The following is a 16,620-nucleotide window of genomic DNA, read 5'->3' on the forward strand; positions in this document are numbered from 1 at the left end:
GACGTAACAGCAGCAGCACACGGCGTGGGGATTTGCACGCACGCACGCGACGACTATTGACGTATCGTGCGCGACGACGACGACGACGACGAATTCACTGTCGTCTTCGCAAGGCGCTTGGAAATTGAGATAAATATCGGGGAGAGAGAGAGAGAGAGCAAGAAAGAGAGAATCGAATGCGAGAACGAGGATCAAGTGAGCTTTTCTAGGCTCGCGGCTTTATTTGTTAAGTTGGATTTTTGCTACGGCGATCTAGCTCCGGCGCTTTCTTATATTGTTTCTTACATCGAGCCCCGGAACACTCGCACACATACACACAACACAACGGGAACACGAACAATTTTCCCCGCTATATATATAGTACACTCTATCTGATGCTCTATTAATGCCCACTGTACTTTTTAACCCTCGATTACTTTCCGTGCCTCCTCCTCCTCCTCCTGTCTGGCTACGCGCTGTACTATATCTACTCGATCGCGCGTAGTTGTATATACGCCGCGCTTACTTACTTATTTATTTATCATTCGGTCGCGCGCGCTATGTATAGTGTGCGCGTCGGGCCATTGTTTACATTATACACTCCAGGGCTGCGGGATGATTCGGGCTTTATAATCATCGGTGGAAAAAGTTTTCTTTTAATTCCAATTAATATGATAAAATATTCCATCGATCAGTCGGATCGCTGCTGCTGCTGCTGCTCGCTTGGAGAGAGAGCAGAGCTTCGTCGTATACACACAGCTCTCTCTCTCTCTCTTCTCGAGCAGGGTGACTAGATATGTATGACGCGAAGTTTCTCAATCTCATAAAAATCCAATTTACGAACTTCCTTCTAATTAAGCGCGCGCGCGAGCGTACACACACACACACACATACAAACATCACCCTACTACACACGTATATAACATAGACACGGCGTCGCGCGCGCACACACCACCGTACCATAAACGCGCGCAAGCCCGAGAGCTAACGGAGGAAAAACACAGACACGCGCATACGTGCGCACAATGGGCGATTCATAATTTATTACCGCGAGCATTAAAAAAGAGATCCCTTGATACACCAAACAAACGACAATGCCCATCCTTCTCCCCCGGTCTTTATTCTGCCATCGCATTAGTTTAATTAATTTCCCCCTTGTACAGCACACATACATGGATATAGACACGCAGACACTGGCGCACGACACGACACACAGTTGTGTGTGTGTGTGTGAGTGAGTGTGCACGTATAAACACGAGTGTGCAAATACGAACACACGCGGCTCTCGGACTCGAACTTTATCGCACTGTATCGTCCTTTTCTCGAACTTCGGCGTGTCGAAATGGCCCACGAAAGTGACCCTATGTACAAAAACTTATTATACGATTGCGTCCTCCAAAAAGGGACGAAATTATACACGCGTTCGTTTCCGAAAGATTTCGACGGGAAAAGCTCAGGAGGAGAAGGAGGTAAAATCAGGGTGAGCTTGCAGAGTGCAGTCGTCTCGCGAGCTTTCGCGAGTTTCGTTTTCGCGCTCGAGGAAGTTGCGTACATAGCCCTCCGAGTTCAAAGTCGCGCTCGCACGGCAGGCTTATAATACGAGACGCGCCTCGCGCGCGAGTATTATAGTCGTAAATCTGTCGTTGCGCACGAGAGCCGCTGCTGCTGCTACTACTTAGCCGCAATATAAATTGTGACTTTTCAAAGAGAGAGTCAGAGAAGCTGAGGTAGGCAGTTGCAGGCAGCTCGCGCGACTGCCGGAGAAAGTATTACTCCCCGTAGAACGTCTTTAGGCTTCGATGCGCGCGCGTGTGTGTACAAGTACGCGGGGGCTGTTTACCTGCGTCGCGAGCTTTTTTTTTTTAGCCTATACACACCGCGCCGCAGCCGAGATATATATCACACGGTCGTGCGCGCGAGAGCTGGTGGTACTCTGAATTTTTTGTGTTTGTTTCTCGTTTGTGCATAGGCGCGCATCCTACTTCGACTTTATCATACACGCGTAAACCAAAGGAGGTGTGTACGTGTATAGGCAATTTAACGAAAACAGATTGGTTAATTTTTCAAAGACGTGTATTACTTACACCGCGCCGAGCAATCTCTGTGCATTAAAGCCCGAGAGCAAGGATATAAGCAAAATTTCAATATTCATCGCTTATTCGACGCGCTCTCTTATATCCCCGTATACATATACGTATACGTACACTCGCGCGGCTGTTTATTTATGCACGCAGGTACATGTGTAGAACAACATACACACAGCCAAGGCGTGTAGTCTCGGGGGCGCCTCCACTAAATCAAAGTAATGGACCGCGCGCGATCTGCGCCGCAGTCGTCTAGGCTTGCTTGTGCTTGCTAGTGCCTGTGTGCGTATGTGTGCGCGGGGCAATATTTGTTAGAGAGAACCCAACACTCTTTGCCTATGTGTGTGTGTGTGCGTGTGCGCGTGTACTGCTAGCCGATATTGTCACACGGATATAATAAATTACCGACCGATCAATCAAGTCACCCTATACGTGTCTTTTTGCTCCGCAGCATGGCCCTGCGTATACAGGTCCTCTTCTCTCGCGCGCGCCACCTTGTTTTCTCACTTGAAGCAAGTGTAGTATATACAGTACGTATAGTGGAGCTTCGTCGTCGTCGTCGTCATCGAATCTATACTGTCACACATTTATATATACCGCAGCACCGCCGCTGCTCACGTGTATATACGGGGCTACGCCCCGTTTTATATACGCAAACATCGACGCGCGCGAGAGATCCGTCCGAGCAGCAGCAGTTGTACATCGAGCGAGATATATAATAGCGATCGTATATATACATGTACTGCGTTAAATTCATTTGATTATCCTCGTCGTTAATGCAACTAAGCCCTCGCCGACGTCGTCGTCGTAGCTCTCTCTCTCGCTCTCTTGTTTAACTTTCGGATCAAATGTCGCGCGCGTTGTATAACACACGTACATAAGGGCCATCGATGCTCGCACACACACATTTCTTATTTTCTCCCACGTACGTCGTATTTGCGCCCCGCATTATAAATGACAATCGTAAAACAACTAATGAATTTTCGAGAGAGAGAGAAAGAAAAAAAATGGTCTACGCGGCTATTATCTAGCACCTACTAAATGTACGAGTCGTGTGTGTGTGTGTGTGTGTGTGCCACTCGCCCCAGATAATCCTGCCACACGTATGTTTCGGGCGCCACAAGACGTGGAGGGGGCGCGTACATATGCTACAGGCGCGTTTCGTGTGTGATGCGACTCGATGAAGCATACGACACACTCTGCAGGCTCCTACTGTAAGCACGCGTATGCAGCTCGAAAATTCAACGATATCTGATTCGCGTCATCGATGTCAGTATTAATTAGCTGCGCTGTGCGCGCTATCTGCATTGTAAGTGTATATTCCAGTGGTACAGCCAGCAGAGAGGGAGAGAGACCTAGAGAAGGATTCATTACTCAAGGAGCTTGTCTCTACGTATAAATATAAATATGTGACGCACAAACTGTATATTCCATAATGTGGCATGCGCTACATCCATTATACGGTCCCGCGTATTAGTAATCTTGATAATGGACGCTCGTATAATGTATAATGAAGGTTGGTGTATAGACCACGTCGACCTTCGCCCGTCGCCCAAAATGTTGTATATACCGAGCGACGCAACGACGACGACGAGGAAAACTCTCGCTTGCAACACTTAGGATGTTCGTGCGAGCTAGCCGCACCAACGCAGTCTTCCTGGCATTTGTTCTTGCATATAATAATATATATAAGCACGTGTCTTACCCAGCTTCGGACGATCCTTTGTCCTTTGCAGCTGCAGTGCTGCGCGAAAAGTATCGCACCGTTGTGGAGCAAAATTGATTCATATATACCCGGTATACCATTTGTTACAACATTAAGTAAAGCATTGTATCTAAGCGATTGCCCGTGTTTACTGTTTCAGATTTTTTTATCTCTATCACTTTACGTTCTACGCTTATCAATACCGCTTCAACGGGCAATACAGCAGTTTGGCGCTGTTGACGTCGTGGCTCTTTATCGAGGTGAGTATTTTTCAATTCATTTTTTTCTTTCTTTCTTTCTCTCATTTTATTCAACAAAAAGCTGAATTATTACGGGCGTCCGTAGCCGCACTCGAACAACGACACTCCGTACGGCGGTGCCTATATCGATTGAGTTATACCTTTGTTATAAGCATACGTATGTACGCTAGGCAGCTGCTTTATATATATATATGTACCTTAGACGTTTTATTCGGCCATAGTCCATATGGTTAAAGCAAATTGCTTACTCCCATTCGCGAAGTCATACCTACTCCTGGCTGGCTGGCTGGCTGGCGCTCACTTTATTTCCTAACTGCGTGTTTCACTGTCAAACGCAGAACGGTATACACTACGACGGCGACGCGCGCGCGCGCTCGTAGGCAATGGCGACGACGACGTAGACTAGTTTCTCTCCTCTTATTTTCCCTCTTCCTTTTGTAACTATATGTCCATAAATACGGCAGCAGAGCAAGAGAGAGAGAACAAGACAGAGAGAAAAATACGAATTGAATTTTTAGTCGTCTCTCTCTCTTTGTTCCATCATTATTTTATACGACCGTGCCATCACGAGCAGAATAAATGTATCATTTTCTTGAATTTTTGATGCATTTGTCTATACTTTGAGATCGTTTTGTCTCGGCTTATTATTCAACGAGCGCGAGGCAGAACAAAGATGCGAAGTACTCGCCCGGTTTATATACACTGTCAAAAACGAAACGTTGTTAAATTGGGCTTTCCACAAAACGCGTGTATTGCAATTTGCTGCTTTCCAGAAATATGAGCTTTTATTGAAATTCTCGATTTCGCTATCAATAAAGAAGAAAGAAAAAACTGTTACAAATTGCTCAAAATATAGGTGAAGATATTAAATAACGTAAACCTATATTCACAGAAACTTCAGAATTTTAATGAAAAATAAAAAATTTGAAATTATAATGGATAGAAGAAATCCTGCTCTAAAAAGGCTAATAAAAAATATTTCGAGTTTACAAGGTATACACAAGCCCTTAAGAGTTTGATAACTAAGGAGAGAGACTCCGTTCCGGAGAAATTCTATTTCATGATTCAATCGCCAAGTTCGATCGTGAACTTGAAGATTCTGCAGCAACCCTTAGGCTTTGGGTACAGGTACTTGGGCGGCAGACGTGTCCAGTGGTGTAGCGGCGTATACATATATAGCTGTTGTGCAGATTTTGATTCTACGGTTTTGATGGCTGCCGTTGCTGCTGCTGCTGTTAGTCCGGGTGTGTGTTGTATAGGTCAAAGTTCATCGAATGATTAAACTCCACGCGTTTGCAATCAACGCGCCAACGCGCGGGGCCCCGGCTTGGTTATCATCATCCTTTACTATATTATACTATGGATGTACTTGATTATTATTGCTTCGAAATTTCGATGCCCGAAACTTCTGCACGCGTATATATGTGTATATACAGGAGAGGCGAGAGACGAGGCGAGATTCCATATCGGTTAACTTATAAACTTATACACGCGCGTTACATTTAAAACGCTCGCTCGCGCGCGCGCGAGTGACAGAATCTGTTTGTAATTTTATCAGAGTCAATCGACTCGCGCGAATTAATGTCGAAACGATTAAGTGCACTTTTGCCACCCGAAATTCATGATTACTACCCTCTGGCTAAAATATAATAATAGCAGCTCGTGCGCCGCGTTGACCGTGTTGGTAAATCGGAGCGTATATTTTCCCAAAAAATTGTAGTTTCAGAAAATAGACGCGTTGCGATAATGATAAAAGCAATAAAGCACGCACTATAGAAAAAAACGTATCACGTAGCTCTACGAAGCACAAAATTAATGACGATCTCGCTTATTCTTTACGCAGTCCGCGAAAGGGGTGAAAAATCATCTGCAAATCGAATTCTCGATGCAACGCAACTTTTCATTGGTTGCATACATCGGTTTCGTTCGAAAAATCACTACGTAGCTCAGCGGAAAAAACGAAATTAAAGGTCTTTTTAATGCGTTAAGAGCACTCAAGAGTAAATCGAGTATCGTGTGTGTGCTGCATCATGTATACACGTGCTCGAACGGGGGGTGGCTTAGCACAGTAAGTATATAAGCGGCACACATGTGCGCGCCTCGATATGGTCGATATTATATTATGTCAAAAGTATACACACAATACTTAAAGTATATTTCTCGATCGATCATTCACTCAGCTGTGCGCGCGGGATCGGGAAAACACTCGGACACACGCGTGTGTGTAATACATCTATCTATATACGCGCAACAAACGCCCGCACTCATGTTTTATTCCTGTGTTTTTCCTGCCTCTCTCTCTCCCTCTTATTTATAGTATGTGCATATATTATAGATGTGCGCGCGCGCGCGCGAGTGGGTTTGTCGATGATGAAACTCTAACGAAGTTCTAGTCTCCGGGTGCGTGAGAGAGTGAGAGCTAAAAGAGAGTCAGTGCAGCGCGAGTGGGTGCAGCCCCCGATATTATTCACTGATACTTGAAAACGCTCGTGCTCGCGCGCAACGAGAAAATTATTCGAAAATTGATTTCCGATGAGGGGGTGTGTTTTTTTTTACACGCGCGCAAAACGAGTTTTGAAAAATTGCCTGTTACGAGAGAAACGTTTCCGCGATTCGTAACGCGTCGAATTACCGAATTACTCGAGCGTTCGCTTTAATCGAGCTTTTCGCGCGCGTTTTGTTTCGTTTCATCGTCAACGAATCATTTGCATTAATATCTCGTTGTAAATCGTTTCAACGACTGCTTTTATAAAGAGTCTTTAATTCTCAAAGCAATTTGATATTAAATTCTTACATTTTTTACCTAATGAAACAAGCTCAGCGAGCAAAAGCTCGATCCGTACACACAGAAGCGTCGAAAAATGTTGCGACACTGCTTCGATTAATGAAGCAACTATCAATTTGATGGTCTTTGGCCCTGGAAGCTGTGCGATCCCTCCCGCATACAGCCATAGACTCGCTTCATTACAGCAAACGCCCGGGCTAGTAACGACACGCATTATAATTAGTCCCCGTGCTCTTACTTGCGCGCGTGTGTTTAGGGGCTTCATTATTGCACAAATCTAGCGACGCAGCTCCAATACCCATGTCGCTTCGCGCGCGCGTATACATTTACCTATTGCAGCCAACAGGATCCATCATCATAGCGACATAGCGTCCATAGGTGCTGGTGGTGGTGGTGAAAGAGAATGCGGCGTGTGGCAAAGACATCGAACGCCGAATTTGGCCGAATTTCCATATAAATTCGCTGTTAGCGCGAATCGCCCTTTATATATAGAAAGTATAGTGTGTGTGGACTCGGCTGTATATATATGCGCGTACGAGAGCTTTTCGACCTGTGTGTGCAACGATATATACATAGCATAGCGGGGGGATGTCGCGCGCGCGCGGGTGGAGAGAAGTGCGTGTGACGTGTGCTGTACACACGATAGTCGCCTTTCAAACGCTGCACCAGGCTGCTGCTGCTGCTGCTGTGGTGCAACCGGCCATACGCATACACGCGCACACACTGTGACGAATTTCCAATCAAACGGACCCCGTAACGTCTCTTTCTCTCATTTCAAGCCACGCGAGAGAGCGAGAGAGAGCTCGTTTGTTTCATCTCTTTTAATACAGATCTTTAGCTCTTGTTTCTATCATTCGCGTATAGCGGCGCAGTATTTGAGGCTCATCTCGGTTGATCATCGTCCAATTGGGACAAATTCACCATTCGTATGGCTCTTGTATTTCACGCGCATTATAGAGTATAGCATCGAGCTTCTATTTTATATTTTATTTATAGCGAAGAAATGCGTTGCACTCGGTAAAGTATATACCCCCGAAAAGAAATTAAATTTCCTTAAATCGACCGTGTAAATCAACGTGCTTGCCTGGGAATTAGCCTCTCTTTCTCGTACCCGCGATATATATTTAACCGCAAGAGATGAATTTTAATGAGAAAAATGATCCCTCGTATTCATCGTCTGCGGCTGCAAAATATAGAAATAGAGAACGCGTGAAATAGGTTGACCTCTCCAAGCTCTCAGCTACTCCGCAGTGCTGCTCTCCCCCCTATATAGTATATAAACGAGGAGAAGGCTACTGCTGCGGCGCCTACTATATACACACACGCACGCACACACACACACACTCGCGTGCATATTAGTGGTTAGATCCGATTTCGTGCGAGAAAGTCGCTTGATTTATATTATAAGCATCCGATTTCCGCAGGAGTTTGCAGGCGAGTATATATAAGCCCCCGCGCGCTACGCGGCTATACACGCTCGCATGCTCTCTCGGAAGCTTTGCTCTTTCACGCTTATTCAAACTCGCACTCCAGGCGCGCAGCGCACATACACACATCGCGCGCGCGATGATGCGAATCAGAGAGCTTTCCTGGTTTCCTTTTCTCCCCGGCGCTTCACGCGCGCGCGCGCGTATGCTGCTAGCTGCCTCTTGCTGCTGCACAGAGAGGCAGAGCGAGAGAGAGATTAATCCTAAATCCGAGGAATATTTGTGCGTGTACGTACGTACACGGCTCGGCACGGCTCGGCTCGCTCGTTGCGGATCGTGCAAAATCGATGATTATATTAAGCTCGTCTTATGCTACAACTATAACTATACTAACTTTATTTTTTTCTCTTCGCTCGTCTGCTCCACAGCACTCGATGGTCTACTTCTTTCATCACTACGAGCTGCCTACCATACTCCAGCAGGCTCAGCTGCAACAGATGCTGTACCACAATCCCGGCGCCGCTCGTACGTTCGGGGCGCAGCCCGCGCAGCCGATGCCGCCGCCAGGAGGTGCCGGAGCAGCTGGAGCAGGATCGGGATCAACAGTCGCCGATGTTCAGGCCCAACTCAACCGTACTCAGAGCGATTATATAAACGAACTGTCGCGATTGGAAAGAGTGGTGCGGCCGCCGAGTCGTCGAGGTTCCCAGAGCAGCAGCGGTGAGTAGAGAGACGTACATTTATCCGTTAATTCTGTGCGTTGGACAAAAAAACAAATGGAAAATGTGGTCATGCGCGAGTGTATTTTGCGTACGATGTCCATCGTACACAGTAAGTAAGTAAGTAACTCGTCCCTATCGTGTCTACGGTTTAGTTTCGAGGCGACATTTCAGAAACGCGAGACTATCCGCAAGATTGGTCTCGAGTCATCTCAAAGCTCTCGGACAAGTGCACCACTAACTTCGTTCAATCTCCATTTCTCCCTCGGCTATCTACGTATATATCGCCGCGCGCGAGATGGGCTTGTGGCGATGCAGGGCCGCGCGCGTGTTTCGTGACTTCCGCAATGCGGTTACATCGAAATACGCGAGCTAGCTCTCTCGAGCCTAGCTCTCGCCCTCTATACACTCGCGTAAAGTGTCGGCACAGATGCGTGCAGCAGCAGCACACCTTCGTTCGTGTAATGCCACGCGCGGCTCTGTGGTTGCTCAGCTTTTCTCTTTCGTTCCGGTTCCATTTATACGTACGTATATAGGCGTTCACGGGAGGACAGGCCACTGTACGCGCGGGCTCTGCCATTGTCACCGGGGATATCGTCGCGCGTGTACCGATGATTCGCGAGCCAGCGCGTAATGTACATGCGTGGATGAGATGGGAGAACTAGTTAGGAATGTAAATTGCATCTCACTGATTTTTCGTGGTTTTGTTAGAGTGTTGTTGAAATGTTCAGCGAGCTGATGTTTCTTTTTTAAGCTTGTTTGGCTTGTAACGCATTGAGAGAAGGAAATGGTAAATATTGAAGTATGCAATCGGGATCGAATTTACCCGAAATATGTTTGAAAGTTCAATTATTATTATTATTTTGCCAAGAATTAGTTTCATGGTCAACACAATTTACACGTGTTTGCTGATCAAATCGATCTTAAACATAATTATGGGTTGTAGACTGCTGATTTGAATATTAAAATTCATTGTCTGACCAATATTGACTCGTACTACTTGAACCTTCAACTAGTTAGCTTGAACAAACTCAGACTTTTTCCTAGCTTTTATTCCTCATGAAATACCCAACGTGAATTGTATCTAATAAAAAATTAAAACATTATCAATACGATGTCGATGATTTCAGCACCGTCATCGGGTGTCAGCCAGAATCAGGAGTCGTCGTCTGGCTCCACTGTCTTGGGAGCTCAATCGGCGCCCCCGCCACCGGCTGGCTCCAATGTCTCGGGAGCTAAATCGTCGCCAGCGCCACAGCCACCAGCAACATCGACAGAAACTAATTCATTGAGTCAAGCCTCGTCGGCCGAGAGCTTCGAAGTCATAGAGCCATCCGAGGACTCGTCGATAATCGCTTCGACGCCAGAGACAATAATCAACCGACGACAGCAGCAGCAGCCACAACAACCTCCTCCACAATTTTAAATCAAGCTCCTGTCCCGTTTTAGGGGATGGGTCTTCATTTGTTTTTTTATTTATTAAATCTATTATGGTCTATCAGATATATAGGCGAAACAACGCGAGAGCAAACATAAATAATAAATAACAACAGTCAATGTGTCTATATTCCGATAGAACAAAAAAAAAACGAAAAAAGAGACATTTATACTCCCGAGCAATGTGTATAATGTTTTTGATAAGTCATTAAGGTTATTATAATTTATTAAGTTTCTCAGCTTTCTCATGTCACGTTGTTGATTTTTTTTCACAGTTATTTTTACATCTTATTATAAATATTATTGTTAAAAAAATAATTACGGTGCAAGAGAATAGACTTATATGTATCGCAAGACCGAGACATGAAAAAAAAAAAAAGAGAGAAAGAAAAAGCGAGAGAGAAACCTTATGCATGATTTGTATAGGCAAAAAAGACGCGAGAAAGAGTGTGCATCTTGTTTTTCCTTTTTTGGGTTCGCGTGACGCGCTCATTGTTATTTATCGATTTTATTTTTGTATAAAGGATTTTTTGTCAAACTCTGGGTGCGCGTGCGCTCCGACTCGTTACGTTACACACACAGCAAGCAAGCAGAGGCGTAATCGAACCTTTTTCTATATAAATATATATACATATACGAAGTAAATAAAATATTGTTCATTGATCTCGGTTTATATGAGACTTCGATGAGGAATTTGTATAATAAAAAAAAAGCAGAATAAGGAGAATTATATAATTAATTGAAAAGAAAAAAACTTAAAATACTTGTACAGCGAATTATAATAAATTAACTTCCAGCTAGTAGATTACAAAAAAAACGTCTTTATTTCTAATAAGGAGTAATGTAATAATGAATGGTGAAATTACGGTTATTATCCTGTTTATTTTGAGGAAATTAGATGTATAATGAATACCAAGAAAAGAAAGAAACGAAAAAAAAAACTATTGCACTAATGTACAAACATTTGAATAAAGAGAATATGCTAATCGACGATAAGCGCATTTTCATTTTCACTCACTATCCCGTGCAGCCGACAAAGCTCTCTTTGTTTATTAACAAAGTGTTCGAATTCGCAGGAGCGATATATATTGGCGCTGTGTTCCGCGCGTGGCTGCTATCATTTGCCTCGAACTGCCATCATTTACACTTGCCACGAGGCAGCAGCAGCACGAGATATATACAGACAGAGGGAGATTTGAAATAGATCCAAAGGCAATGAAAATTGATCGTATCTGTCTCTCTCTCTCTCTCTCTCTCTCTCTCTCTCTCTGTCAAGGGAGCAGCGTGTGGAAGAGATGAAACTCGCAGCTCTTTTATTTTTTTCTCCTCCCCGCTCAGCCGTATCCCATATATCTATGTGCGCTCGTTCGCGTGTGTTCGTCGTGCGGGTGCGGCGGTGTAGTACACGAGCAGCGGATGTTCGCCCCGAAACAGACAAATCGAAGCATGAAAGTGTCGCCACGAGAATCAAACAGGTGTTGCCAACGGCATGTATATAAGAGAGAGAGAGAGAGAGAGGAAACTCGCAGCAGTCGGATGAAGCCTCGCGCGCGCGCGCTTACCTACTGTACAAATGTAACGATTTGTTTTCATTTGCCGGAGTAATTGGCGAACAGTCAAAGTGACAAGTAAGGACGCGGCGCTTTGTAAACTTCAATGGCTTTTTTTCCTGCTCGCGCGCTCTTTCTCTCCTTCCTCGTACGTCCTCTCAAAGTTTCCTCCTCCTCCTACATTTCTTCTCACTCGCTCTCTTTTTCGAAGTTTATTCATTCGCGCGACGAAATATATATTTTTTAAAAGAGAGTTCGCAGCGTGTCGAGTAATCATTATCGAGTGGCGCATTAGTAGCTGCATAACGTTGCGCAAAGTAATCGTCTTTCCACTTTTGCGCGCCGAACAAGAAGCTCCGTGTATACCTATCAAAGCTAATTATCGGTGGATTTTGCATTTACATACGCACACACACGCGCGCTCATACACACAGAGTCAGTAGGTAATTTAATGTAGTGCCGAGAAGAGAGAGAGAGAGAGAGAGAGAGAATTTTCAAGTCTGCTGCAATTTCGAGGGTATATAGAAACGAGCTTGCGAGAGAGAGAGAGAGAGCTCGGGGGGGGTTCAGCGGGTGAGCTGAAAGCGAGACAGGCATCGAGATTGGAAAGCTCGGACGCACTAGCTCTCAGACAATATATATGTATGTAGGTACGTACATACATACATGGACGCGCGCAAGTATTTGGAATTGTTGCTACTGTAGTTGGGCTCCGCTCCTCTTCTACGTCCCATCAGAGGACAGTCCCGCCGGAGGCTCTAGTTCGGATTTGCACCGCACGGTCCAAAGTAACGCTGCAGCAATCAGACGACTACTTTATTTGATTAGCTGCCCGCGGTCTTTTGTTCCGTTCAAACGCTTCCTTTTGCTCTTTCTCTCTCTCTATCCCTCTTCTGCTGCCGCCTGCCGCCTCCACCCCCCCTCTTTTAGAGCTATCCTCTTTCTCTTCACCCTCTTTTTTATTGTCATTCTTCGGCACTTCCATGCGTACTGGCTGTGTGCGCTACACCATATTCTTCTTTATTTACTGTGCGTCGGGGCAATAAATACGGATAGGCGAGAAAAACAGATTTTTTTATTTTTTTTCGAAAAACCAGTCGTACACCTCGTTTTATCGACTCGCTGCGCGTCTCAATTTTTGCGCGAAACAAAGAGTATTTCTTCAATAGCCTCGTCGTAATTATCTTTTCAAATTATTTTGAAAATCCGTGCGCGCAGGACGCGAAAATAGCCGTAATGCAGGATAATGCAAAATATAAACAAAAATCCCGAGCTCGACGGCGGCAGCAGCTGTACTGCGGAAAAGAAAGAAAGAGAGAACATTTTGCCTGGGCGACACATGCCCTGCACACACGCGCTTGAGTACTTACACAAAAACAATAATCTCGTGCGCATGCATAAAGACAAGAGAGAAAATTAAAACGTCTAAGAGCGCTTCTTTATCCTTAATCCGAAACAAATAATAAAGTATAAACGCTGATGGATAACTATATACCAGAGAGAGAGAGACTCCCTCTGAAAGTAATAAACGTTTCGCAACGCAGAGAGGAGAGGAGAAAGAGGGAGAAAGAGGGAGAGTCGGGCGGGGGTAAGAAATGCACGCGGTACAGCTGCAAACGCGCGCGCAGAGTACCCCGTAAGATATACGCGAGACCAGCAGATGAACGGAAGAGGATAAAAACTAGTCGAGCGGAAATTGACCTCGAGGCTTATTTACTATGCGCGCGGAGGTTCGGGAGGCTGAGCTGGATAGAGCAAGTTGGCGCGATCTATATATATACACGTGTATTTCAAAAGTTCCCGTGCTGCTGCTGCCTCTACTACGTTATGTGTATAGGCTCGGGCGCGTCGAAAGTCATAAACAGTGCGCTTGTACGAATCTATATAATTAAACTCATTCAGGCAAACTCTGTGTACGGATATAATATAATAGGCGCGGATAGGGCGGGGAAAGGGTAAAGAGAAGGCGAAAACAATGGGCAACAACCCGGGTATAGGTACTCTTGTTAACGGGCAATAACGTCGATGTAGCGACATTGATTTTTCTTCATTTGTCTCGTCGCGCGCTGTACATATAGTTGACCGTGACTTCGACTTCTGCGCTTCCATCTCCGGCCTCGAGTTACGAGTTCTTTGTCTCGACGATTCCGTCACGTATTGATACGAGATAATTCTCAGGGAGTCGGCTATGAGAACGACCAGTTTGCTCCTAAAATTTACAGGAAATTTGACATAATTATTTATTTCAGTTACTCATATTTTGAACGATGTTATCTGGTAGATGACTTTTATGGTATAGATAGTTATGCACAACTTTGAGCTCTCGGTTTTCATGAAATCAAATTTTCAAATTTTTAATTGAACGAACGTCGAAAGAATATGTCTCTATATTTCATTGCCAGAATATAGGGACATAGGTCTTGGATAAAGTATTGCAACTTCGTTGATTAAAGTTCTTCTCGAATATGTAAAGAATTTTCAAATTTGACATTGAAACTAGTGCCTTTTCCAAAGGTTGGAAATCGTTTGTAAACAAATGAGATGATCGTGTTTACGAGTCAAACATCCGATGGAAAATATATTTTGGTTCATAAAAATTACCACCAGGAGGCTCAAGTGTAGCGAAAATACGTTCGCGCAAGAGAAAAATATTTTCCTCGTTCATATAATTACAATCTTCATCATACTTTCTTTCACGGGTTGATGTAAGCGTACAAAAACTTTCACGTTTTTGTGACTTACCCCAGTCCGTCGATAAAATTAATCAAAAAAAATAACTACATTAGATCCCAAAAGAAATTGGCATCAAACACGTAATCGATGTTAAATTGGAAAAGGATTTTGTCGACGATTGTCATCAAATTTCGCGTTCACAATTTTCTGATAATTTTTAAGTGAACAGGTTGATGCGAAATTCGACACTATTCAAATCGGTTTGGAATAACATTATGCACAGATTAATAGTAAGCTTGTTTGATAAGTCAAAGGTGTGAGAAAAGCCATTCAATTGAATAACTCCAATATGTTAATTTTGAACATAAAGTTAATTTTTTTCCTTCCGTTTTTCTCAAATTTTTAATACACTTTTAATAGTGGCAAATATAAATCCGATAGATGGGCAAAATTTACGCAAACCATCAAACACTAAAATTGATCCGAACTATATTAAAATTCTGAAGTTATTCCAAATTATACCTATTATAATATACGTTTAATCTCAAACTTACGTTCAAACTTACCGAATCTAAGCAGGGCCAAAATACAGATCGACTCGTCGGTGTTTTATACGTGAGGAATTTAAAAATAATTCGGTCATAAATTTTATCCATCTACCGGATTTATATTTGTCACTATTAAAAGTGTACTAAAAATTTGAGGAAAACGGAAGGAAAAAAATTAACTTTATGTTAAAAATTAACATATTGTAGTTATTCAATTGAATGGCTTTTCTCACATCTTCGAGTTATCAAACAAGCTCACTGTTAATCTGTGCATAAAGTAATTCCAAACCGATTTGAATAGTGTCGAATTTCGCATCAATCTGTTCACTTAAAAATTATCAGAAAATTGTGAACGCGAAATTCGATGACGATCATCGACAAAATCCTTTTCCAATTTAACATCGATTGCGTGTTCGATGCCAATTTCTTTTAGGATCTAATGTAGTTATTTTTCTTTGATTAATTTTATCGACAGTCTGGAGTAAGTGACAAAAACGTGAAAGTTTTTGTACACTTATATCCACCTGCCAAAGAAAGTATGATGAAGATTGTAATTATATGAACGAGGAAAATATTTTTCTCTTGCGCGAACGTATTTTCGGTATACTTGAGCCTCTTGATGTTAATTATTATGAATCAAAATTTATTTTCCATCGGATGTTTGACTCATAAACACGGTCATCTCATTTGTTTACAAACGATTTTCAACCTTTGGAAACGAGCTGTTCAGATTTGTATGATCAAGTGTGTTGCTAGTTAAAGCCAGTATTTTTCAGAAATGACTTTGTCTTTTATTATTAGCAGTCCCTTTATTATGTTTCAAAATGTATTGTTGGTATCAATTTTTGTGGAATTCGAAGTTTTACTTCTAACAACAATTTGCTCTTCTTTTTATTGATTTAAGAAATGAGTTAAATTTTTGTAAGAAAATGAAAGGATTAACACGATAATATTCGTTTTGGTTGTAATGAGATTCATCGCATTCAAAATAATTATTCTTGTTTATTAGCTTTTTGATTTTCTCAATAGATGGAGTATTCTAAATCTGCAAGTGGCAAAACAATGTTTCTTTTAGTATATAGCCAACTCTCTTGACACATAGCACACATTCGAGTATTTGAGTAATAGCTTATTATGATAGTCATAACTCTTTAATTCTCCATCAAATTTTTTATTTTCAATTGCTTTTAAATTATAAAGCAAAAACTGTGAGCTGTTTTGTTTATTAAAATATGATTCAAAAATGTTTTTTTTTTCTAGTCAATGTGTCAATTTCAATCAATATTCAAAGAGAAAATAAGTCGCATCCAAAATAGCGTCGCTCACTCCTTCCCTTCACTTTTTACATCCATAAGTCATATTTTTTCTGTGTGCCATGGACGAGGAAATCCTTCTCCTTCATTTTTTTTCCTGAAAAATCCAAAGTCGCCGAGAAATGCTCATACATGCCATT

The 16,620-nt window shown here is 43.1% G+C and overlaps 1 protein-coding gene across 9 annotated transcripts in view; it reads left to right on the top strand.

Moving 5' to 3' along the window:
- LOC106652910 (membralin) overlaps window positions 1-11,389 on the top strand; it is a 68,090-nt gene extending 56,701 nt beyond the window's left edge. For all 9 annotated transcript variants that reach the window (XM_023459238.1, XM_014372082.2, XM_014372079.2 and 6 more), the window contains exons 11-13: window positions 3,929-4,028; window positions 8,669-8,960; window positions 10,090-11,389. In XM_023459238.1, the coding sequence (XP_023315006.1) occupies window positions 3,929-4,028; window positions 8,669-8,960; window positions 10,090-10,385 (688 nt within the window). In that variant the 3' untranslated portion in view covers window positions 10,386-11,389. The remainder of the gene's footprint in view (window positions 1-3,928; window positions 4,029-8,668; window positions 8,961-10,089) is intronic.
- The last annotated feature ends 5,231 nt before the right edge of the window (window positions 11,390-16,620 follow it).

The sequence above is a fragment of the Trichogramma pretiosum genome, unplaced genomic scaffold (assembly GCF_000599845.2).
Source record: "Trichogramma pretiosum strain Unisexual culture from Peru unplaced genomic scaffold, Tpre_2.0 scaffold58, whole genome shotgun sequence".
Taxonomy (NCBI): Eukaryota; Metazoa; Arthropoda; class Insecta; order Hymenoptera; family Trichogrammatidae; genus Trichogramma; species Trichogramma pretiosum.